This window comes from Aquarana catesbeiana, linkage group LG06, assembly GCF_042186555.1.
Source record: "Aquarana catesbeiana isolate 2022-GZ linkage group LG06, ASM4218655v1, whole genome shotgun sequence".
NCBI lineage: Eukaryota > Metazoa > Chordata > Amphibia > Anura > Ranidae > Aquarana > Aquarana catesbeiana.
Genome location: NC_133329.1, coordinates 403,438,655 through 403,464,097, shown reverse-complemented (window position 1 = coordinate 403,464,097; position 25,443 = coordinate 403,438,655). Strand labels below are relative to the sequence as shown.

Below are 25,443 nucleotides of genomic sequence, written 5' to 3'. Positions count from 1 at the left end.
AATGGTATGCTGCACTGATGGGCAATGTTACGCTGCACTGATGGGCAATGGTATGCTGCACTGATGGGCAATGTTACACTGCACTTGATGGCCAATGTTACACTGCACTGATGGGCAATGTTACACTGCACTGATGGGCAATGTTTCACTGCACTGATGGGCAATGGTATGCTGCACTGATGGACAATGATACGCTGCACTGATGGACAATGATACGCTGCACTGATGGACACTGATACGCTGCACTGATTGCCAATGATAAGCTGCACTGATCACCAATGCTACGCTGCACTGATGGGCAATGTTATGCTGCACTGATCGGCAATGATACACTGCACTGATCGCCAATGATATGCTGCACTGATGGGCACTGATAAGCTGAACTGATGGGCAATGATACGCTGCACTGATGGGCAATAATACGCTGTACTAATGGGCACTGATACACTGCACGGATGGGCAATGATATGCTGCACTGATGGCCACTGATAGGCTGCACTGATGGGCAATGATAGGCTGTACTAATGGGCACTGATACACTGCACTGATGGGCAATGATACATTGCACTGATGGGCAATGATATGCTGCACTGATGGGCAATGATAGGCTGCACTGATGGGCAATGATAGGCTGCACTGATGGGTAAAGATAGGCTGCACTGATAGCCACTGATGTGGCTGATGAGGCGGAACTGATGGGCACTGATGAGGCAGAACTGATGGGCCTACACTGATGGGCACTGATCGGCTGCACTGATGGGCACTGATCGGTTGCAATGATGGGCACTAATGAGGCTGCACTGATGGGCACTGATATGCGTTATGTTAATATTGTTAAAGTTGTTGTTAATATTTATTTTTGGAACCTAATTTTGCATAAAACATTTAGCAGTGTAATTTCATGAGATCATTTAGGAGGACCTTATTTAGAGGCGGACTTAGGGGCGTGGCTGGTAGGGGTTTTGAAATTGCTAATCAGACAATGGCAGCTTGATCCTGCTATTAAGCTTTTGCATCAGGTTTCTCAGACCTTTGCATGCCTGCGCTTTATATGATGACTAAGCCCCTCCCCTTCATTACATTGAGGGGCGGAGCATGGGTGACCTTAAATTATCCCCCCCCATGCGGTCACCCATGCCTACAAATAAGTAAAAAGATGAGAGGCATCGTTTTCAAATCTGATTAGCTTATGGGGATGCTATTGTAGCGCAACCTCCACAGGAGTGGCTTAATAGATTGGGTTCTCTGTTTTTCTGCCTTCGACTCTGAGAACAACCTCAACCCCACCGGCACACAAGGTTAAGAAAATGGATACTGCACTGCTACTGGGGGCACCGATATAGATACCCTGCACACAACCAAGGGTCAGTATCAAAACGCAAACATCAGACTGGTTAGTGATAGATTAACTCAATATATTGTCAAAGATCGCAGTAAACAGCAGTATGCAAATACAAGGGTAAGTGTAGAAGGAAGTCAATCACAGTTCACTAGACCAGTGGTTCTCCATCCTGTCCTCAAGTACCTCCAACAGGCCATGTTTTGGGAATTTCTCTTAGCTAAAATAGCTGTCCAAAATACAAAGCCATTGAGTCTGATTTAAAGCACTTGTGCAAGATAAAGGAAAACCTGCAAACATGGCCTGTCGGGGGTACTTGAGGACAGGGTTGAGAACCACTGCACTAGACAATGGGCTAGACTAAAGCTTGAGATTGCAAAATCTGGTGCATCCCTGCATAGAAACCAATCAGCTTCCAGGTTTGTTTTTTTTTGTCAAAGCTTAACTGAACAAGACCAAAGTTAGAAGGTGATTGGCTACCATGCACATGTGCATCAGATTTTGCACTCTCCACCCTTAGTAAATCAACCCCAATATGTTCACTAGGCTATAGCAGCACAGAATGGAGTTCTGTGCAGCTAAATTAGAGTAAACCTGGTAATCCATAAAATCAGCAATAAGTAATGGCATGAGAAAACAGTAACAGCAATAATACTCAATACTGCGATAACTCCTCTGTGAACAGTAGGCTATATCCGCTTTAGAGTGCACTCTATACAAATGGCAGCAATGAAATTTAAGACTCCTTAATGAGGCACCTCTTACTATGAACAACAGACAAACTTCTTGTGAAGCAGCTATCTGCGTGAGCAGTCTTTAGCCCTAGTTCTTCAGTCAGCTGGAGTTGGGGCCCAGTCTTTATGGTGGTGCACATGACTACAGCCCCAGTAAAGTCATCGCGCAGTAAACAATGATGCTAGTTAGATGGCCTGTCCCTATGTGCTCAGTCTCTGCTAGCAGCAACTGGTTGATAGGAGTGTCCTCTCAGGGATCTCACTGTTCAGATGTCAGCTCACTTCTGGATCTGCCTAGAGCAAAACCGGCCCTAAGTAGATGACCGCATGCTTGTTGCAGGTCGATGTACACACAGGAGCAGAGATGGGCACGCTTTGGTGTCCTCCCAGCAAAGATAAAAGTCCTCCCTATTCAGCATGTGAACATACAGTTCTCTCTTTCCTTATACCCTGATCGCATAGGCATGCGCACGGGGTGTGTCAGGTGTGCCCAGGCACACCCTAATCACCCTGTGCAGAACAGATTCCCCCTACTGACCGGGCCCTCCCCCCCCTCCCGCCCCCAGCGCTGCCGACTTCTCTCCCCCCCCCCCCTGGCTGTTGCTGCGGGATGTTTTGGGATGAGTGGGGGAAGAGCCAGTAAATATTTCATTTACCGGCCCCTTCCCTTTCTGAATGAACATCGTGAGTGATCGGTAGAGTGTGTTTGAGCCGTAGGGTGCACACCCTAATTCCATAGGCACACCTATGCTTGCTCGCATTGGGAATTTTAGTTCTATAGTTCATTGACTCCCATAGTATGATCCTTCCCCCCCACGCTACATCTCCCTTGATTCAATGCTGCCCACCATCAAGTCTCTTGAGCTCCTTCTGCTTCTCAGCTGGTGGATGGAAGGGGAGGTAGTCTTAACCCATTCAGCTGAAGTCCATGGGGAGCACTACAGCAAAGTGTCCCAAATCACTCTCTGTCTCTAGCCAAGCACCTAGCTATACCATTGTATATAGCGACTGCATAGAGTGTGAACCAACCGTATAAAAAATGAAAGTCATATCAAAAACTCTAAACATTAGTAATAGCTCAAAATCTGCACTCATAAAAAAAAGCTTTCCATTTATGCAAAAGAAAACCCTCAACTTCAAAAGTCAGCATGACTAATGGAAAGGAAAATTCCGACTACTCCACCTCAATGAAAGTAAGTGCCCCTCAGGCTGAAGGCAGCTAAGTGCGGGGCGAAAGCTCTCTCGTATTATTAAGAGTTTCATCATGGGAGGTCTTGTAGAAAAATGCACCCGGAGAACTCCTAATGCTGCATAATGGATATCATACTTCTTCACCATCCATTAACATCTACACCACGGAAAGCGGCACCGGGCTTCAATATTCCCAGCGATCATACTTCTGCAAGAAGAAGAAAAAAAAACCCTTTGGTTTGATTCCTTTTTGGCATTAAAGAGAGAAAAGTGGAGCTTTTAGGGAAAGGCCACAACGCTGGCTTCTATGACTTCCATTTATAATAATGTGGCCACTACAATAAAGGAAATTCTAGTGCCGGCAATTTTCAGAATTTTTCTGCATGAATAGTCCCTTTATTCCAATGCGGGTACACTAACCTTCAGATCTCCGGAGCTAAAGTCTCCCAGAGAAATTGGTACAGCAGTAGATTGTGTATAAATCAGCAAGGGGCAAATATGTCCTTTAGCATTAAACAAGACAAATGGGTGTATTTATAAAATAAAATTGCATCAGAACTGCATGTAACTTTTTTTTTTTATTATTATTATTATATCCGTATACAAAAAAAAAAATTCTGTAGATTCCAACATGAATACATCTGATGTATACGAAATGGGAAAGGTTCCCCCGGGGGAGGGGGTTAATGATATCAGGGAATTAATAACTTAAAAGAAAATCCTTTATTGAAAAGTTGGCATAGCATGGACATATAGCAGTTAAAATATAAGCTCTGGTAAGGAGATATGATACCATTCCAAATACAGAAAGTGCAAACGCAAGAGAGACTGTCGTTTAAAATTCTGACGCGTTTCGACCTACATGGTCACAGTCTTCCTCAGGGGAAATTTCCTGATATCATTAACCTTGCTGCTAACCCCCCCCCCGGAGAACCTTTTCCATATTGTATTCATTTGGGGTGTGTAGCATCCATATCCCTCACATCATGTGTCTTTCCCTATGATACATCTGATGTATACATTTGACATTCCCGCCATAAATCCTCCCCACACACCCCCCCCCCATTTCTCCTACCATCCCCATCCATCCCTTATCTAAATTTTCTCACTTTCTTCCAGTTCTCCTGATTAACCCTATCTTATCCACCCACAAACTTAACATATCTCCTCGTCTTCTTAAACGCCTTCCATTCTTTCCGTTTATTTGTCACTTCCTCTATTCCCTCCTCTCCACAGTATCTCAGATATTCCATGTTATGTGTCTCTTCTACCCTTCTAATCCAATCTTGTATTGTGGGGCTTTCTGTTTCTGGCCAGTATCTCAGGTATCTGACTTTTAGCTGCGTTGATCGGGTGAGGTATCAGAGATTCTTTATATTGTTTTATTGAGCTTTCTTTCCTGTGAACATCCAAGGTTCTTCAAATATTTCTCTGTTAGTAATTAACGATAAGATCTCCTTCCAGCAGCTGTTTATTTTTAGGCAATTCCACCATAGATGTGCCATCGTTCCCACTAACTTACATCCCCGCCAACAATATGATGATTTGCCTATTTGATATTTACTTATTTTGTCGGGGGTTATATACCACCTTGTTAGGCATTTATAGTTCATCTCCGCTGTGTTAGAGTCAACTACGGAGCTGCGTACCGTCTCCAAATTCTTCCTAATCTTTGTTTGTTCCCTTGTGTTCCCAATTCTTTTTCCCATATTTTTTTTTTTTAATGTATGGTGAGACCTCCAGCCCCTTCCTCTGCCAATAGGATTTTATAAATCCGTCATATCCCATTTTTTGTACTTAATGCCATACTCAGCCGCTCGCGCGGCCTTAGATCTCCCGCTGATCTTATTGGTTGTTGTAAAGTTCTGACAGTGTTTCAGCTGGAGGTACCGCCATTCGTTAATCGCCATCAAATCCGTCTCGTGTTTTAGTTCTTGAAATGTGCATATTTTCCCATTTTTCGTTATATCCTTTAACTGTGCGTTTTTCGCTTTTTATCCAGTCCCCGAATAACTTCCCTTTACCCGGTGTAAATGGTTTTGTTTCTTTCGGTGATATTAGTGGAGAGTTATATTTCCCTTTACCTTGTTTGTACATTAGATCCCATGTTCTAAGTGCATTTCGTGTCATTACATGAGTATTTTCACCCAGTGCTCTATATTGAGGTGGGATCCAAATGATTCTACCCACCAGAACTTCATGTAACTTATGTTATTGTCCAGCGAGCCCTTTGCTCGCCTTTATCCAGCCCTTGGAGCACTTTTCTTCCCACTATTTCTCCCATTGACACCAACAATGGGACACTATTCCTCCCACTGATACCAATGATGGGGTACTTTTCCTCCCACTGATACCAATGATGGGGCACTATTCCTCCCACTGATACCAATGATGGGGTACTATTCCTCCCACTGATACCAATGATGGGGTACTATTCCTCCCACTGATACCAATGATGGTGCACTATTCCTCCCACTGATACCAATGATGGGGCACTATTCCTCCCACTGACACCAATAATGGGGCACTATTCCACCCACTGATACCAACAATTCCTCCCACTGATACCAAAGTTGGGTCACTATTATACCCACTGATACCAATGATGGGGCACTATTCCTTCCATTGATTCCAATGATGGGGCACTATTCCTCCCACTCACACAAATGATAGGACGCTATCCCTCCCACCGATTTCAATTATGGGGCACTATTCCTTCCATTGATTCCAATGATGAGGCACCATTCAACCCACTGATACCAATAATGGGCACTATTCCTCCCACCGACGCCAATGATGGGGCATTATTCCACCCTCTGATAGCAATGATAGAGCACTATTCTTTCCACTGATACCAATGATGTAGTACCCCCCCCCCACTGATACCAATGATGGGGCACTATTCCTCCCACTGACACTAATGATGGGCACTATTCTTTCCACGTATAGCAATGATGGGCACTATTCCTCCTACTGACACCAATGATGGAGTACCCCCCCCATTGATACCAATGATGGGGCACTATTCCTCCCACTGACACCAATGATGGAGTACTCCCCCATTAATACCAATGATGGGGCACTATTTCACCCTCTGATAGCAATGATGGGGCACTATTCTTTCCACTGATGCCAATGATGGGGCACTTTTCTTTCCACTGATGGCAATGATGGGCGCTATTCCTGCAACTGACACTAATGATGGGGCACTATTCCCTCCACTGATACCAATGATGGAGTACCCCCCCCACTGACACCAATGATGGAGTACCCCCCCCCCCCACTGACACCAATGATGGAGCACTGCGCCTTCCACTGACACCAATGATGGAGTACCCCCCCCCCCCCCCACTGACACCAATGATGGAGCACTGTGCCTTCCACTGACACCAATGATGGAGTACCCCCCCCCACTGACACCAATGATGGAGCACTATTCCTCCCGAGGACATCAAAGATACATTGTATACTCCCACTGATGCCAGGACAATCTGTACCCCCAATGGCCACAGTCCGGCCCCCCTACAGTCTGACAGACAATAAACTGGCCATTTGTTTCAGAAAGTTTGGAGACCCCCGCTATAGTTTCTGCAAATGGAGAATATGTGAAAGGGGAAGATAGCAGATTATGGGCACTATCTCATGCTGGCTTTCATAGAAAGTAAATATTCTAAACCCCATCAACCCTGAAGATTCTTTTTTATGTTTATCTTATAGTCCGACTATAGATTAATAATTGAGTCCACGTACAGTACATTGTTTTATTGTTCCATTTTCCCCCAAGTCCTGATGAAGGGGGTTTCAGTCCCCAAAATGTGATTTGTAGTGCACATTTGCTGATAAAGAAAACACTGGAAGGAGGTCGAGAGCAGAGAGATAACCCCTTCAATCCGCTGCCTCCTTTTTCACTGTCCAGTCACAGGCTGGGGGGGGGGGAGGGGCAAGACCTGTAAGTGTTACAGAACTGCAGAGGAGACCATCAGGGCCTCCTGCTCCACCAGATAGGACTTGTGCTGTATGGCAGAGCTGTATAAACCTCAGGACTGGATGGACAGGACTGTAAAAAAAGTTGATACGTAAAACAAGCTCCCTTTAACAGTATGTATTTGATCTGTGTATTCATCTGTTGGACTTAGACATGTACACTGACTAAAAATTTGTTCGTTTTCCTTTCATTCGTTTTTTTGCTTTTCTCTTCTGAAATTCGGAATGTTGGACATTCGAAAATATAGAAATTCGAAAATTCGGAATTCGGAAATTCAGAAATTTGAAAATTCGGAAATCCAAACATTTGGATTTCGGAAATTCGGATTTTCGAATTTTCGAGTTTCCGAATTTTTGAATCTCGAATTTTCGAATTTCCGAACTTTTGAATTTCCGAATTTTCGAGTTTCTGAATTTTTGAATCTCGAATTTTCGGATTTCCGAATTTCCGAATTTACGAATTTTCGAATTTCTGAATTTTTGAATTTCCGAAATTTTACATTTCCTAATTCCGAATTTCCAAAATTTCTGAATCTCCCAAATTTCCGAATTTCCAAAATTCGAAATTTTGAGAATCGGAATTTCCGAAATTCAGAAATTCGCAAATCCGAGAATTCTAAATTCGTAAATTCGGAATTTCGGAATTTCGGAAATTTGGAAACTTGGAAATTTCAGAAATTCTGAAATTTCGGAAACTGAAAAATTTGGAAATTCGGAAATTTTGGAATTAATGAATTTGTCAAAATTCATAAAAAAACTAATTCAGAACTAAACGACTTGCACATGTTTAGTTGGACTGGAGTTCAGCTTTTACTCCTTAATGCCAGCTGTACACATATATGTGGCGGTGGACTTTAGTGCCGCGCTGCCACATATATGCGTAAAGGCAGCATCGCTGTTTGACGCCGGAAGATTACTCAATCACACACCCCAGCAAGTTGACAGCGCTGTCACCGATGACTCCCAGTTACAGCCAATCACTACACGATAAGACTACACGATCAAGAAGCTCAGGGAACACCTTTGGTGTGGAGGTCGGTGTAAAGAGGCAGCATGACCAGGCAGGAAGGGGTTAAGATATATACATCAACCACAAAACTTTTTTTTTTCTTTTAAAAACTTTAGTAATATAAAATCCTACCCAGATGGTGTTATCATGATGGTACGGTCTCCAGTTGCGTCCCGTGTCGCTGAACATCACATTGAAGCGCGTTACCCAGTCGGAACTTCCGTATCTCCCTTGCGTTGCTGCTCCTGTGATGTCAAATCTCTCTCCCAGATCAACCTGTAGCCATTGCTTTCCATTAGAATCCAGCGGGGTCCAGCCGCCGGCTCCTGCAACAAAAAGCGCAAAAAAAAAAAAAAAAAAAAGAGAATGAACATCGATCATCGAAATTATACGGCTGTATTTTTCTCTAACGCAATTATGCCTGAAGAGGAACAATTATCCAATCATCATTACAATACAAAGAGGGATCTCGTGCTGTAGTCTCATGACTTACTTCAGCACCACGGACAGCGGCTCTTTATTCTACCGGAATCTCCTGTATTACTGAAAACCGGAGTCACCGATTGTGTGCAGAACATTCTACGTCAGCCTTTCTCAACCTTTTCAACACAGAGGAACCCTTGAAATAGTTCTCCGGTCTCGGGGGAACCTCTGCTAAAAATGAGAAATCTACAACTCATGATACAATAGCATGATGGTCAGTGGGAAGAATGCTCCTTACACTTGTGGTCATTGGGAAGAATTACCTCCATACAGATAGCTAAAAAGATCAATGGTGTCAGCGGGAACTTATCTGAGAGGCAGAAACTGCCCAATGCTGGAGGGACCCCCTAGGAACCTTTGGAGGACCCCTAGGGTTCCACGGAACCCTGGTTGAAAATCACTGTTCTACGTGCTGCTCTAGGTGAGATTAGTCGCCACACTTCATAGTTAAATCCCTGATGTTGGCTCAGGTCATCTCCACGGAAGCAATCAGTTATACCAGCAAAGGGAACGTGGCACACCGAGATGGGAAAATTATATTCTTCCTTTATGAAAATACCCAACAGGACCAAGTTCGGGTTGACGCGTTTCACGCCAGACCTAGTATGACACAACAACTACCCATGTACCAGTTTACAGGAACATTAATTCATCTCACATGGTTATTATTCACCATTAAATAATAAAGTGTATGGAACTGTATATATATATATATATATATATATATATATATATATATATATATATATATATACACATACACACATACATAGATATATCTATCTATCTATCTATCTATCTATCTATCTATCTATCTATATATATATATATATATATATATATATATATATATATATGTAAAGCAGTCAACAGAACCGCGCTATAAAATAGATAAATAAATACCCATCAACCTATTACCTTGATTATAGTGTTATAAACAAAACAACATATTATAATCTAGACCCAAATATCAACACCACATGATCGTGATTAATATTATAAATATTAAATATTGTGACTATAGGCAGATAAATTAGTGAAAAAAATGATAAAAAATGATGAGAGAAAAAAAAAAAAAAAAAGGACTAAGTCCGTGGCTAATAGTGACTTCAAATAAAGACAGTCCTTATTGCAAATAATTTCACCAATAGTGACTACGGGCTTGATGAACAAAAAACACCTCGTGAGAAGGATCCACCACCTATAAGGATGTATGCTTACCGAAGGCAAGCTTTCATAAGGCTTATGTATGAAATCCACTCAGCGGGGACACCACCGACGATCACAGCATAGAGGGAGGAACGCCAGGAACTCTCCAACATACAAGCCAAAAACTCAGCATGAGGAACTGGTGGGATGTCTGTGTTCCAGATCTATATATATGTGTGTGTGTGTGTATATATATATATGTGTGTATATATATATATATATATATATATACAGTATCTCACAAAAGTGAGTACACCCCTAAGTGAAAATATATATATATGCAATATATACAGTATCTCACAAAAGTGAGTACACCCCTAAGTGAAAATGTCCAAATTGGGTCCAAAGTGTCAATATTTTGTGTGGCCACCATTATTTTCCAGCACTGCCTTAACCCTCTTGGGCATGGAGGTCACCAGAGCTTTAATGAATAATAAAAAAAAAAAAATAGTTAAAAAAACAAGTTACCCAAATTTTTTTGTATAATGTGAAAGATGATGTTACGATGAGTAAATAGATACCTAGCATATCACGCTTTAAAATTGCGCACGCTCGTAGATTGGCAACAAACCACAGTACTTAAAAATCTCCATAGGCGACACTTTAATTTTTTTTTTTTTACAGGTTACAAATTTAAAGTTACAGAGGAGGTCTTGCGCTAGAAGTATTGCTCTTACTCTAACGATCACATGTGTGGTTTAATACCATTTACATATGCAGGCACGACTTAAGTATGCGTTCGTTTTTGCGCATGAGCACAGAGGGATAGGGCACTTTAATTTTTATATCTTATTTATTTTACTTTTTATTATTACACTGTCCTTTTTATTTTTTTGTTTTATTTATTTTTTTGGATCACTTTTATTCCTATTGCAAAGAATGTAAACACCCCTTGTAACAGAAATAATCATGACAGGTCCTCTTCATGGAGAGATCTGGGGTCAAAAAGACCTCAAATCTCTCATTTACCTTTAAAAGCAAAAGACATTTTTTTTTTTTTTTTTTTACATTTTCACTTTAAAAAAAAATAATTATTGTTTATGCCCAAGAATCAGAATGTAAACATCCCTTGTAACAGAAATATTCATGACAGGTCCTCTTCATGGAGAGATCTGGGGTCAAAAAGAATTCAAACCTCTCATTTATCTTTAAAAGCAAAAAAAAAATGTTGTTTTTTTTTACATTTTCACTTTTTAAAAAAAAAATTATAATTGTTTATTCCCGAGAACCAGAATGTAAACATCCCTTGTAACAGAAATAATCATGACGGGTCCTCTTCATGGAGAAATGTGGGGTCAAAAAGACCATCAAATCTCTTGTTTAACTTTAAAAGCAAAAGAATTTTTTTTCTTTTTTTTTTTTTTTACATTTTCACTTTTAAAAATAAATAAATAAAAAATTGTTTATGCCCGAGAACCAGAATGTAAACATCCCTTGTAACAGAAATAATCATGACAGGTCCTCTTAATGAAGAGATCTGGTGTTAAAAAGACCGCAAATCTCTCATTTACCTTTAAAAGCAAAAGAAAAAAAACTTTTTTTTTTACATTTTTACTTTAAAAAAAAAATAATAAATGTTTATGCCCAAGAACCAGAATGTAAACATTCCTTGTAACAGAAATAATCATGACAGGTCCTCTTTATGGAGAGATCTGGGGTCAAAAAGACCTCAAATATCTCATTTAACTTTAAAAGCAAACAAAAATATTTTTTTTTTTTTTTTTTTACATTTTCACTTAAAAAAAAATTATTGTTTATGCCCAAGAATCAGAATGCAAACATCCCTTGTAACAGAAATATTCATGATAGGTCCTCTTCATGGAGAGATCTGGGGTCAAAAAGAATTCAAACCTCTCATTTATATTTAAAAGCAAAAGAAAAATGTTTTTTTTACATTTTCACTTTTAAAAAAAAATTATAATTTTGTTTATTCCCGAGAACCAGAATGTAAACATCCCTTGTAACAGAAATAATCATGACGGGTCCTCTTCATGGAGAAATGTGGGGTTAAAAAGACCTCAAATCTCTCATTTAACTTTAAAAGCAAAAGAATTTTTTTTCTTTTTTTTTTACATTTTCACTTTTAAAAATAAATAAATAAATAATTGTTTATGCCCGAGAACCAGAATTTAAACATCCCTTGTAACAGAAATAATCATGACAGGTCCTCTTTATGGAGAGATCTGGGGTCAAAAAGACCTCAAATCTCTCATTTAACTTTAAAAGCAAACAAAAATTTTTTATTTTTTTTTTTTTACATTTTCACTTTAAAAAAAAAAAAAAAAAAAGTTTATGCCTGAGAACCATAATGTAAGCATCCCTTGTAACAGAAATAATCATGACAGGTCCTCTTTATGGAGAGATCTGGTGTTAACAAGACCTCAAATCTCTTATTTACCTTTAAAAGCAAAAGAAAAAAAAAATTTTTTTTTTTTTTTTTTTTTTACATTTTCACTTAAAAAAAAAAAAAATAAATGTTTATGCCCGAGAACCAGAATGTAAACATTCCTTGTAACAGAAATAATCATGACAGGTCCTCTTTATGGAGAGATCTGGGGTCAAAAAGACCTCAAATCTCTCATTTAACTTTAAAAGCAAGAGAAATTTTTTTTTTTACATTTTCACTTTAAAAAAAAAAAATTGTTTATGCCCGAGAACCAGAATGTAAGCATCTCTTGTAACAGAAATAATCATGACAGGTCCTCTTAATGGAGAGATCTGGGGTTAAAAAGACCTCAAATCTCTCATTTAACTTTAAAAGCAAAAGAAAAAAAAATGTTATTTTTTTTTTTTTTTTTACATTTTCGTTTAAAAAAAAAAAAAAAAAAAAATTGTTTATGCCCGAGAACCAGAATGTAAACATAACTTGTAACAGACCTTGGGTCACAGATAGCTCAATTCTCTCATTTACCTATAAAAGCAAAAGAAAAAATATTTTTTCGGACATTTTGAATAAAAAAAAAAAAAGTTTATGCTCAAGAACTTAGAAGTAACGTTAGAGGTTGCTCTGGTCCTCCAAGGGCATTGAGACGAGTGGGGGGCCATCTTGCCCTCACGTGACTTCTTGCCCAGGGAACGCCTGCATCGGATTGCTTCCGGGTTTTCCCGACGCCTCCGGTAAGCTCAGAAATTAACCGGGAAGCAGCAGGAAGGGGGCACCTCTCCCGTCACCTCAAAAAGTGATTCCCGGGGCAAATCTGCAAGCGGGACCACTTTTATTAGACGCCGAATCGCCCTCAGTTAAAAAAAAAACTATATTATTTAACGTCAAACTAATGATGTGTATTTACTATGGGTGGTCAGCAAGTGGTTAATTAAATAAAAAAATTTAAAAAAGCACGAGGACCCCTCTATAGGTCCCACAAAACACATAGTAGACCTTTGAAAGGGAGAACACTTTGCATTTTCTCAATCACTTTGCATTTTCTCAACAACATTCTGTGATTGGACAAGGTGGAGATCATGACATCACTTTCCCGCCTCCTCCAATCACAGAATGCATTGCATTGCAGTCTTTAATATGTCATAGGGTCAATTTATAGCTCCACCCACCTAGTAGTTGTCACCTGTTTGGCTAGCAGCCTCTAAGTATATCATCTACTTTTATTTTAAACCTCTATATCTCCCTGGGATACCAAATACATCCCCTCTCTTATCACGTCGATCACAGTCTTCCTTTGCTGCCCACGAGGATTCTTTGAAGTCACAATTATTGTTGTTTGTTTTGTTTTATAGCAAAATCCTCAGTGCTGACCTGATGGTGGGGAGAATTTCATGCTGTAATGAAGCCTCTTTTTTTTATTATAACACGAGACGCTGATTGATTTCATTACATTTTCCATCTGTTTATTTCTTCTCCGAGGCTTCTGATGTTCCAAAAATCCCACACGATAATCTGAACTTCTTGCATCCTTTTTAATCGGGAACAACAAAACGCAGAGGCAACCTGGAAATGTACTATTTGGGAAGACAGCTGCTGCATTTCCCTTTAAAGCAAAACTCCAGGAAACCAGCTAAATACACAGATTATTAAAGGGGGGCTCCTCAATACGCCAATTGCAATCTACCCCGTCGACCGCGGGCAGGTGACAGGTAGATCGTGAACATATGCCTGCCTTGCCGACCCTTGAGTGCCCCCCCAACCCCAGGCTGCAGAGCGGCACGGGCGCATGCTCAGCCAATTCTGGGCTTCAGGGGCAATTTACGCCCCTTAGTATGCTCCTTAGCCCCCTGGGGCTGGGAAAGCCTCTGGAATACCTTGAGCGGGTTCAGGCTTTTGCTCGAACTTGAATTAGATCTTCCCCAGAGTCAAATAAGCTCTACCCACCAGCTCTCCTCTCCGATCCATCCAAGGTGACTCCCCTTTACTGTGCCCTCCTGACCCTCCTGTACCATGCTCTTCTGACTCCCCTGTACCAGGCCCTTCTGAACCCCTGTACCTTGCCCTTCTGGACCACCCAGTATTGTGTCCTGCTGACCCTCAGTACCATTCCCTCCTGAATCCCTCTAGAATGTCCTCCTGAACCCCTTTACCATGCCCTCCTGACCCCCCAGAACCGTGCCCTTCTGAACTCCCTTACTATGCCCTTCTGAACCCCCAAGGAACCATGCCCTCCTGGTCCCCCAGAACTGTGCCCTCCTGACCTTCCTGTACCATGCTCTTCTGACTCCCCTGTACCAGGCCCTTCTGAACCCCTGTACCTTGCCCTTCTTGACCACCCAGTACTGTGTGCTGCTGACCCTCAGTATCATTCCCTCCTGAATCCCTCTAAAATGTCCTCCTGAACCCCTTTACCATGCCCTCCTGACCCCCAGAACCGTGCCCTTCTGAACTCCCTTACTATGCCCTTCTGAACCCCCGGGGAACCATGCCCTCCTGGTCCCCCAGAACTGTGTCCTCCTGACCCTCCTGTACCGTGCTCTTCTGACTCCCCTGTACCAGGCCCTTCTGAACCTCTGTACCTTGCCCTTCTGGACCACCCAGTACTGTGTCCTGCTGACCCTTAGTACCATTCCCTCCTCAATCCCTCTAGAATGTCCTTCTGAACCCCTTTACCATGCCCTCCTGACCCCCCAGAACCGTGCCCTTCTGAACTCCCTTACTATGCCCTTCTGAACCCCCAAGGAACCATGCCCTCCTGGTCCCCCAGAACTGTGCCCTCCTGACCTTCCTGTACCATGCTCTTCTGACTCCCCTGTACCAGGCCCTTCTGAACCCCTGTACCTTGCCCTTCTTGACCACCCAGTACTGTGTGCTGCTGACCCTCAGTATCATTCCCTCCTGAATCCCTCTAAAATGTCCTCCTGAACCCCTTTACCATGCCCTCCTGACCCCCAGAACCGTGCCCTTCTGAACTCCCTTACTATGCCCTTCTGAACCCCCGGGGAACCATGCCCTCCTGGTCCCCCAGAACTGTGTCCTCCTGACCCTCCTGTACCGTGCTCTTCTGACTCCCCTGTACCAGGCCCTTCTGAACCTCTGTACCTTGCCCTTCTGGACCACCCAGTACTGTGTCCTGCTGACCCTTAGTACCATTCCCTCCTCAATCCCTCTAGAATGTCCTTCTGAACCCCTTTACCATGCCCTCCTGACCCCCCAGAACCGTGCCCTTCTGAACTCCCTTACTATGCCCTTCTGAACCCCCAAGGAACCATGCCCTCCTGGTCCCCCAGAACTGTGCCCTCCTGACCTTCCTGTACCATGCTCTTCTGACTCCCCTGTACCAGGCCCTTCTGAACCCCTGTACCTTGCCCTTCTTGACCACCCAGTACTGTGTGCTGCTGACCCTCAGTATCATTCCCTCCTGAATCCCTCTAAAATGTCCTCCTGAACCCCTTTACCATGCCCTCCTGACCCCCAGAACCGTGCCCTTCTGAACTCCCTTACTATGCCCTTCTGAACCCCCGGGGAACCATGCCCTCCTGGTCCCCCAGAACTGTGTCCTCCTGACCCTCCTGTACCGTGCTCTTCTGACTCCCCTGTACCAGGCCCTTCTGAACCCCTGTACCTTGCCCTTCTGGACCACCCAGTACTGTGTCCTGCTGACCCTTAGTACCATTCCCTCCTGAATCCCTCTAAAATGTCCTCCTGAACCCCTTTACCATGCCCTCCTGACCCCCCAGAACCGTGCCCTTCTGAACTCCCTTACTATGCCCTTCTGAACCCCCCGGGAACCATCCCCTCCTGGTCCCCCAGAACTGTGCCCTCCTGACCCTCCTGTACCATGCTCTTCTGACTCCCCTGTACCAGGTCCTTCTGAACCCCTGTACCTTGCCCTTCTGGACCACCCAGTACTGTGTCCTGCTGACCCTCAGTACCATTCCCTCCTGAATCCCTCTAAAATGTCCTCCTGAACCCCTTTACCATACCCTCCTGACCCCCCAGAACCGTGCCCTTCTGAACTCCCTTACTATGCCCTACTCTTCCCTCCTGTACCATGCTCTTCTGACTCCCCTGTACCAGGCCCTTCTGAACCCCTGTACCTTGCCCTTCTGGAACACCCAGTACTGTGTCCTGCTGACCCTCAGTACCATTCCCTCCTGAATCCCTCTAAAATGTCCTCCTGAACCCCTTTACCATGCCCTCCTGACCCCCCCAGAACCGTGCCCTTCTGAACCCCTTACCATGCCCTTCTGAACCCCCCGGTACCATGCCCTCCTGATCCCCCAGAACTGTGCCCTCCTGACCCCCCTGTACCATGCCTTTCTGAACCCCTGTACCGTGCCCTCCTGAACCGCCCGATACCATGCCTTCCTGACCCCCCTATCATGCCCTTCTGAACCCCAAAGTACCATGCCCTTCTGACCCCCAGTAGCATGCCCTGCTGACCCCCCATTACTGTGCCCTCCTGACCCCCCGTATTATGCCCACCTGAATCCCTCTACCATGCCCTCCTGAACCCCCAGGTACCATGCCCTCCTGACCCCCCCAGTACCATGCCCTCCTGACCCCCCAGAACCATGCCCTCCTGGCTCCCCAGAACCACACCCTTCTGAACCCTTGTACCGTGCCCTTCTGAACCCCCCAGTACCATGCCCTGTTGACCCCTTCAGAACTGTGTCTTTCTGACCCCCCATACCATGCCTTTCTGACCCCCAGTACCATGCCCTGCTGACCCCCCATTACTGCGTCCTCCTGACCCCCTAATACTATGCCCCCTTGAATCCCTCTGCCATGCCCTCCTGGACCCCTGGACCATTCCCTTCTGAACCCCCCGAGTACTATGCCCTTCTGACCCCCCAGTACAGTGCTCTACTGACCCCCAGAACCATGCCCTCCTGACCCCCCAGAACCACACCCTGCTGAACCCCTGTACCGTGCCCTTCTGAACTCCCCAGTACCATGTCCTGCTGACCCACTAGTGCCATGCCCTCCTGACCCACCAGTACCATGCCCTTCTGAATTCCTGTAGCATTCCCTTCTGAAACCCCCAGTACCATGCCCTCCTGACCTCCCTGCTCTGTGCCTTCCTGACCCCCATCCCTTCTGACCCCCCTGTACTGTGCCCTCCTGACCTCCCTATCCCTTCTGACCCCCCTGTACTGTGCCCTCCTGACCCCCCCGTACTGTGCCCTCCTGACCCCCTATCCCTTATGACCCCCCTGTACTGTGCCCTCCTGACCCCATGCACTGTACTCTCCTGGCTCCTTTGTGCCATGCCCTCCTGACCTCCCTGTACTGTACCCTCCTGATCCCCCCGTACTGTGTCCTCCCAACCCCCTTGCTGATGCCCTGTCCTCTGCTCTCAAAGGTACAGGTAAATAAAAAAAGGGGGAAAGAATAACATTGAGTCGCTTGATCCAGATGGTTTCACGTCTAAGGATCACGTGATCCCAATCGCCCCCCATGGATCTTCTAGAATAACTTCCAGGACCAAGAATATGACAACTTCAGGTTGGAATCTATAGTGAAGGCCGCCTATATGATAGCCCACTGTGGTAAGCTTAATTCTCTAATGGTCTTGCCTACATAGAATGCATTGCAGGCACAGACCATTAGGTAAACAACTCCCCTCGTGCCACAGTTGGCGTGTTGAGGGGGGAGAAAATGTTCCCTATTGGGAAGAATAAAGGTTGTGCCTTCCTGAATCCATGGGCAACGTGGGCAATGGCCACACCGGAAGGTACCCCGGGGACCCCCCCATCACCCCGGGACTCACCCGATAGTGGCTACTGGTGAATCTATCCCTCAGGGTGGTTGCTCTACGAAACATCAATTCCGGATTAGGCCTTACATATTTGCCCAGAACATGATGGTATGTTAAGAGATGCCAATGTTCTGACAATAATGTACCTAGTTGGTTGTGATGAATGGAGAATTTAGTGACTATTTTGACTGTTTTAGATGGATCTACAGGAGGGGGGGCCATATAGCAATGACAATCTTGCCCGTGCAAAGGCCCTGTTATAGGCCTTCCTAAGATTAGTGCGGGTATCCAGCTATGTTGTACGTGTGCCTCGGCCATCCGGGACACTCTCTCCTGATTGTCTGAGACACAGGAGTGGCGCCATTGGCTCCCTCTGCTGTCAATCAAAGTCAGTTAGCAAATCAGGAGAGAGAAGGGGTGGGGCCAAACCACAGCTCCATGTCTAAATGGACATACGGATCTGCGGCTCAGCTCGGGTGCCCCCATAGCAAAATACTTGCTATGGAGGCACTCGACAGGAGGATCGGCGCTGCTCTGTGCAAAACCATTACAGAGCAGGTAATTATAACATGTTTGTTATTTTTAAAGAAAAAAATATTAAAACTTCAAATATTAAAAGTATCAATTTAAGGCCCCTTTCACACGGGGCGGATCCGTTTTGACAGACTCCGCTTACCCAGCGGGGATCGCTCCACTGATCCCCGCTGAGCAGGCAGATCAGGCATCCCCACCTGTCCATTTTCATCCGATTCCATCTGATCCGACCCGCCAGACAGATGGAAAACAGGGTTTCCATCCATCTGGATTTGGTGGATCAGATAGCGCCGGATGTCAGCGAACACGTCACAGATGACATCCGTCGCTCCATAGAGGTGCATGGAGCGTCCAATCAGGTCTGCCCGAAAAAGGGACAGGCGGACCTGATCGGACAGCATGTGTAAAAGGGCCCTAAGGCTTGACATGTTTGGTATATATTTACTGAACACAACCCAATCTTTTATATTTTACCAAAAATTGGTTGTTACATTGTGTTCGTTTGCATAAAAATTAATTTCACTGTATTTTCTTTACCTGAAAATATGTTTGATAAACAAGTACGCAAATATTGCAGCAACCGCCATTTTATTCTCCAGGGTCTCCGCTTTCAGAAAAGATATACTTTTTTGGGGGTTCACAGTAATTTCTAACAAACAATCCAGATTTTAACATGTTTGAGAAAAAAGAAAAAAATTGCCCCAGTAGGCAAGTGTGTCTTGTCTACAGTCAAGCATGGTGGTGGGAGTGTCATGGTCTGGGGCTGCATGAGTGCTGCCGGCACTGGGGGGCTACAGATCATTGAGGGAACCATGAATGCCAACATGTACTGTGACATACTGAAGCAGAGCATGATCCCCTCCCTTCAGAGACTGGGCCGCAGGGCAGTATTCCAACATGATAACGACCCCAAACACACCTCCAAGATGACCACTGCCTTGCTAAAGAAGCTGAGGGTAAAGGTGATGGACTGGCCAAGCATGTCTCCAGACCTAAACCCTATTGATCATCTGTGGGACATCCTCAAACGGAAGGTGGAGGAGCACAAGGTCTCTAACATCCACCAGCTCCGTGATGTCATCATGGAGGAGGGGAAGAGAACTCCAGTGACAACCTGTGAAGCTCTGGCGACCTCCACGCCCAATAGGGTTAAGGCAATGCTGGAAAATAATGGTGGCCACACAAATTATATTGACACTTTGGGCCCAATTTGGACATTTTTACTTAGGGATGTACTTACATAGTTACATAGGTACATAGTAGGTGAGGTTGAAAAAAGACACAAGTCCATCAAGTCCAACCTATGTGTGTGATTATATGTCAGTATTACATTACATATCCCTGTATGTTGTGGTCATTCAGGTGATTATCTAATAGTTTCTTGAAGCTATCAATGCTCCCCGCTGAGACCACCGCCTGTGGAAGGGAATTCCACATCCTTGCCGCTCTTATAGGGCGTACACACGGTCAGACTTTGTTCGGACATTCCGACAACAAAATCCTAGGATTTTTTCCGACGGATGTTGGCTCAAACTTGTCTTGCATACACACGGTCACACAAAGTTGTCGGAAAATCCAATTGTTCTGAACGCGGTGACGTAAAACACGTACGTCGGGACTATAAACGGGGCAGTGGCCAATAGCTTTCATCTCTTTATTTATTCTGAGCATGCGTGGCACTTTGTCCGTCGGATTTGTGTACACACGATCGGAATTTCCGACAACGGATTTTGTTGTCGGAAAATTTTATCTCCTGCTCTCCAACTTTGTGTGTCGGAAAATCCGATGGAAAATGTCCGATGGAGCCCACACACGGTCGGAATTTCCAACAACACGCTCCGATCGGATATTTTCCATCGGAAAATCCGACCGTGTGTACGGGGCATTACAGTAAAGAACCCTCTATGTAGTTTAAGGTTAAACCTCTTTTCTTCTAATTGTAAAGAGTGGCCACGAGTCTTATTAAACTCTCTTCTGCGAAAAAGTTTTCTCCCTATTGTGGGGTCACCAGTACAGTATTTGTAAATTGAAATCATATCCCCTCTCAAGCGTCTCTTCTCCAGAGAGAATAAGTTCAGAGCTCACAACCTTTCCTCATAACTAAGATCCTCCAGACCCTTTATTATCTTTGTTGCTCTTCTTTGTACTCGCTCCATTTCCAGTACGTCCCTCCTGAGGACTGGTGCCCAGAACTGGACAGCATACTCCAGGTGCGGCCGGACCAGAGTCTTGTAGAGCGGGAGAATTATCGTTTTATCTCTGGAGTTGATCCCCCTTTTAATGCCAATATTCTGTTTGCTTTGTTAGCAGCAGCTTGGCATTGCATGACATTGCTGAGCCTATCATCTACTAGGACCCCCAGGTCCTTCTCCATCCTAGATCCCCCCAGAGGTTCTCCCCCCAGTCTATAGATTGCATTCAGATTTTTGCCACCCAAATGCATTATTTTGCATTTTTCTACATTGAACCTCATTTGCCATGTAGTACTTACTTTTGTTGCCAGCGGTTTAGACATTAATGGCTGTGTGCAGGGGCGGACTGACAACTCATGGGGCCCCCGGACAATAGGATTGTATGGGGCCCCCAGGCAATCAGAGATTATGGGGCCACACAGTATACACACACACACAGTATACAATCACACAGTATACAAAGACATGTTTCTATTGGCTGAGAATGTACCGGAGAGGTGGGGCAGCTATAATCTCTGGATTTTTAGACCAAAAGGATGTCAGTAAGGGACATTTCAGAGACAGATGTAAAAAAAACACAGATTTTTACATACTGTCCCTGGTTTTACTGAGGCTGGCAACCCTGATGGGGCCCCCTAGTGGACCGAGGCCCTCGGGCAGTGCTGTGTTGAGTTTTTTTGAAGGGACAGTAAATTTACACTGTTATACAAGCTGTACACTCACTACTTTACATTGTAGACAAGTGTCATTTCTTCAGTGTTGTCACATGAAAAGATAGAAGAAAAGATTTACAAAAATCTGAGGGGTGTACTTACTTTTGTGAGATAATGTACTGTTGCTATTAAAAGTATTGTTGCTATAAATTACTATTATTATTTTATGATGATATCAGGATGTATTCATTGTAAAATAACTGACAGGTCTACTTTAAGTTTAGCGGCCATGCTTGGGTCAGGCGTCGTTGTCTATTATTTTTCCAGATATCTTTATTGCGATATTTTTGGGTTTCTCGTTGAGTACAAACCCTCCCCCCAGTCCGCTCCTCTCTTCTCTTACTCATTGAAATGCAGCTTTTGGCCGACACACTATAGAGAACTGTAGGAGCCTCTGAGTAAGACACATAAAGCTGTGACAGATGAGATGATGGGGGATGGGGAGGGGGTTCTGCTTGCTCCGCTCTGTTCGCGGGTTTTCGGCAGTCTGTTCACGAAAATCTCCCAGACTTCACAGCAGAGCTGCACACCCGGCGCAGGCTGATGGCACAAAATAATTGGAGTGCTGTGAACAGGAAAGTGAAGCTCTGCTACCCAAAACGACATTTGACTGACGATTTCCAGGAGTGTCAGCCGCCATTCGAACCGCTAATGAAATGCAGACACACCGAGATGATTTATTTTAGGGGTGATCAGCCCTATATGGAATTTAAAGGGCGAGAAAAGCCTAAGTCTCAGGCTCAGGCTCACACCTATGTGTTTTTTGTGCACTTTGCAGTTTGCAGACATGCACTACAGTCCATTTAACATGGTTTCCTAAGGTAATACATTCACATCTATGCGTGTTTCAGCCCATGCGTCTTTGGAAAGGGTCAGGGACTTTGCCTGTAATAGATGTCAATGAACCCACACCAAAAAGCAAGTGTTGCGTTTTTTATGCGTTCCCCCCCCCTCCCCCCTCCATAACAAACTGTGAATAGCTGGTTGTTAACCACTTAAGGACCAGGCCTCTTTTTTAGATGTGTTGCTTACAAGTTAAAAAATATTTTTTTTTTGCTAGAAAATTACTTAAAACACCCAAACATTAGACATTTTTTTTCCTAACACCCTAGAGAATAAAGCGGCGGTCGTTGCAATACTTTTTGTCACGCCGTATTTGCGCAGCTGTCTTACAAGCGCACTTTAAAAAAAAAAATAGACTTTTTTAAATTAAAAAATAAGACAGCAGTAAAGTTAGCCCAATTTTTTTTTATATTGTGAAATATAATGTTACGCCGAGTAAATTGATGCCCAACATGTCACGCTTCAAAATTGCGCCCGCTCGTGGTATGGCGACAAACTTTTACCCTTAAAAATCTCCATAGGCGACGTTTAAAAAATTCTACAGGTTGCAAGTTTTGCATTACAGAGGAGGTCTAGGGCTAGAATTATTGCTCTTGCTATACCGATTGCGGCGATACCTCACATGTGTGGTTTAAACACGGTTTTCATATGGGGGGCTACTCACGTGTGCGTTCGCTTCTGCACGCGAGCTCGGTGGGAAATTTTTTTTTTTTCTTATTTATTTTACCTTTTATTTTTTATTTTTACACTGTTCTTAAAAAAAAAAGACCTCACATCTCATATTTACACTAAAAAGCAATAAAAAAAAAAAATGGTCATTTAAAATAATTATTTAAAAAAAATGGCCCTTTAAGAGCTATGGGTGGAAGAGACATTTTGACATCGCGTCCGCCCTGCAGTGTCATGGAGACGGGTGGGGGTCGACTTCCCCTCACTCGTCTCCATGCACAGCCCATGTATGGAGACGAGTGAGGATCCGATTGCCTCTGCCGCTGCTGGTGGCTCCAGTAAGCGGCGGAGGGCACCGGATCACGGCGGGAGGGGGGGCCTCTCCCGCCACCGATAAAAGTGATCTTGTGGTGAATCCGCCACAGAGACCACTTTTATCTTGTAGCCGACCGCCGGCCGAACACGGGGATAACGGGGTTATGGCAGCTAGCTGCTGCCATAACCACAATATCCATCCTCAAAGTGAGGACGTATATCGGCGTTCGGCGGTCGGCAAGTGGTTAAGGAGCGGGCGGCTGCCACATCCTTAACAACCGATGAGTCATCAGCATCCCCCTGGCCAATGACGTCACAAGGGGGCTGGGTCACCCAGTGACATCAGCAGGTCTTCTTTTTTTCGGGTCGGCGGTGGTGGTAGGTGGCGTGATGGATGATGGATCTACATCAGGGGGGCACTGTTTTTTATTTTTGTTTTTTAAATAAAGGATTTGTCAAAAACTGCCTACTGACTATGTATCCCCATACTCATTCTCATGGGGGGGGGGTTGCTCGGATCTGGGGGCCCCCTTGTTAAAGGGGGCTTCCAGGCTCCGATAAGCCCCTCACCTGCAGACACCCACAACTATCGGCCAGGGTTGAAGCGAAGAGGACCTTGTCCCCATCAACATGGGGACATTCTTTTTCAATTGGAGGTCCTTTTTTACCCCACAAATAGAGCTTTCTTTTGGTGGTATTTTATCACCTCTGGGGTTTTTATTTTTTGCGCTATAAACAAAAAAAGAGTGAAATTTTGAAAAAAAACAACAATATTTTTTACTATAATAAATATCCCAAAAAATAATTAAAAAAAAAAAATATCTTCATCAGTTTAGGCCAATATGTATTCTTCTTCATATTTTCGGTTAAAAAAAAAAATCACAATAAGCGTATATTGTTTGGTTTTTGCGCAAAAGTTTTAGCGTCTACAAAATAGGGGATAGATTTGTAGCACATGGAGGTTAGGCAGGGATGCGCCTCACAAATTTACTAGCCAGGAGTAGTTATCCTGGTTGATTGTTAGAGATCTGTTGATTCCTCCCTAAGTTTAGTCTGGTTGCACTTGTCTCTACTATCACTAGGTGGCAGGGCACTTGGTGGTGCTAGATATGAGAAGAGCAACGCAAGGTCAAGTTACGGGTATGTGCTTAGCTCAGCCAATGGGCAAGGGTTTCTTTGAATCTCTTGGCCTGCTGGGAGCGCCTATATATTTGGGTGGATTCAGGTGATCTGTGCTCTGTGCCACCAGGATGGCTGTCTGGGTGGACGTGTGTCGTGTTGCCCCAGGATGCTGGCCGAGTTTGGGCCTTTCCCGGGGGCATCTGGCTGCTAGACTGTCTGAGGGCCTATCCAGAAGCAAGAGAGCAGCGCACGGTTGGGATTGCGGCTTGCAGTCCAACCAGAAGTGACGGTTCTGCCGGCCGGAGAACCTGTCATGGTCGAAGGTAGAAGGGAAGCTGTCGTCACTAAGGGACCATCCACCTTATTACTAGGGACCACAGTGAGTGACTGAATCAAGTACTGGAGCAGTATTGTCACCGAACGGGCACGGTGGAGAATTAGGAAACTTGAGGCGGTGATCAAGCCAGGGACCCAACCACCGGAGGTGACACTTGCAGAGCAGCCTTGTGTGTCAAGCCAGGAACCGAGCAGGCCAGTGGGGTGAAGCTTGAGAAGTATCTGGAGTGCCAAGCTAGGGACCCAGCAGAGAGGTGGGGGTGAGGAAGATACTACCGTGAAGATTGGAGGCGCTCAAGGGATACAGTGGCAGTGAATCATCTAGTCTAGTGAGAGACCGGGAGCTCAGTGGGCTGAAGAACTACAAGGAGAAGTTGTAGTGAAGCTGAAAGAACTTTTACGCTTTGTTTTAGGAACTGTTAAAGACTGTTGCCATAGGAGACAGCATTCCTACACGAGCAGATGTGGCGTCTTGCTGGAGGCCTTTGCCTGCATGGCTGTCCTCCTATTGAAGTCTCAGAGTCTGCTTTTTGAACTTGCAACTACTTAAGGGTGCCCTGGCCCCAACCCTCTTTTCCCCATAAAAGTTTGTAAGAGAAATAAACATCTCTTTTGCATACAAG

General features: G+C 44.4%; 1 protein-coding gene across 2 annotated transcripts in view; it reads right to left on the bottom strand.

The window, feature by feature from the left end:
- The window catches only part of LOC141147244 (contactin-associated protein-like 5), a 514,695-nt gene that overhangs the window by 406,635 nt on the left and 82,617 nt on the right, over positions 1-25,443 (bottom strand). For both annotated transcript variants that reach the window (XM_073634437.1, XM_073634436.1), the window contains exon 3: positions 8,390-8,583. In XM_073634437.1, the coding sequence (XP_073490538.1) occupies positions 8,390-8,583 (194 nt within the window). The remainder of the gene's footprint in view (positions 1-8,389; positions 8,584-25,443) is intronic.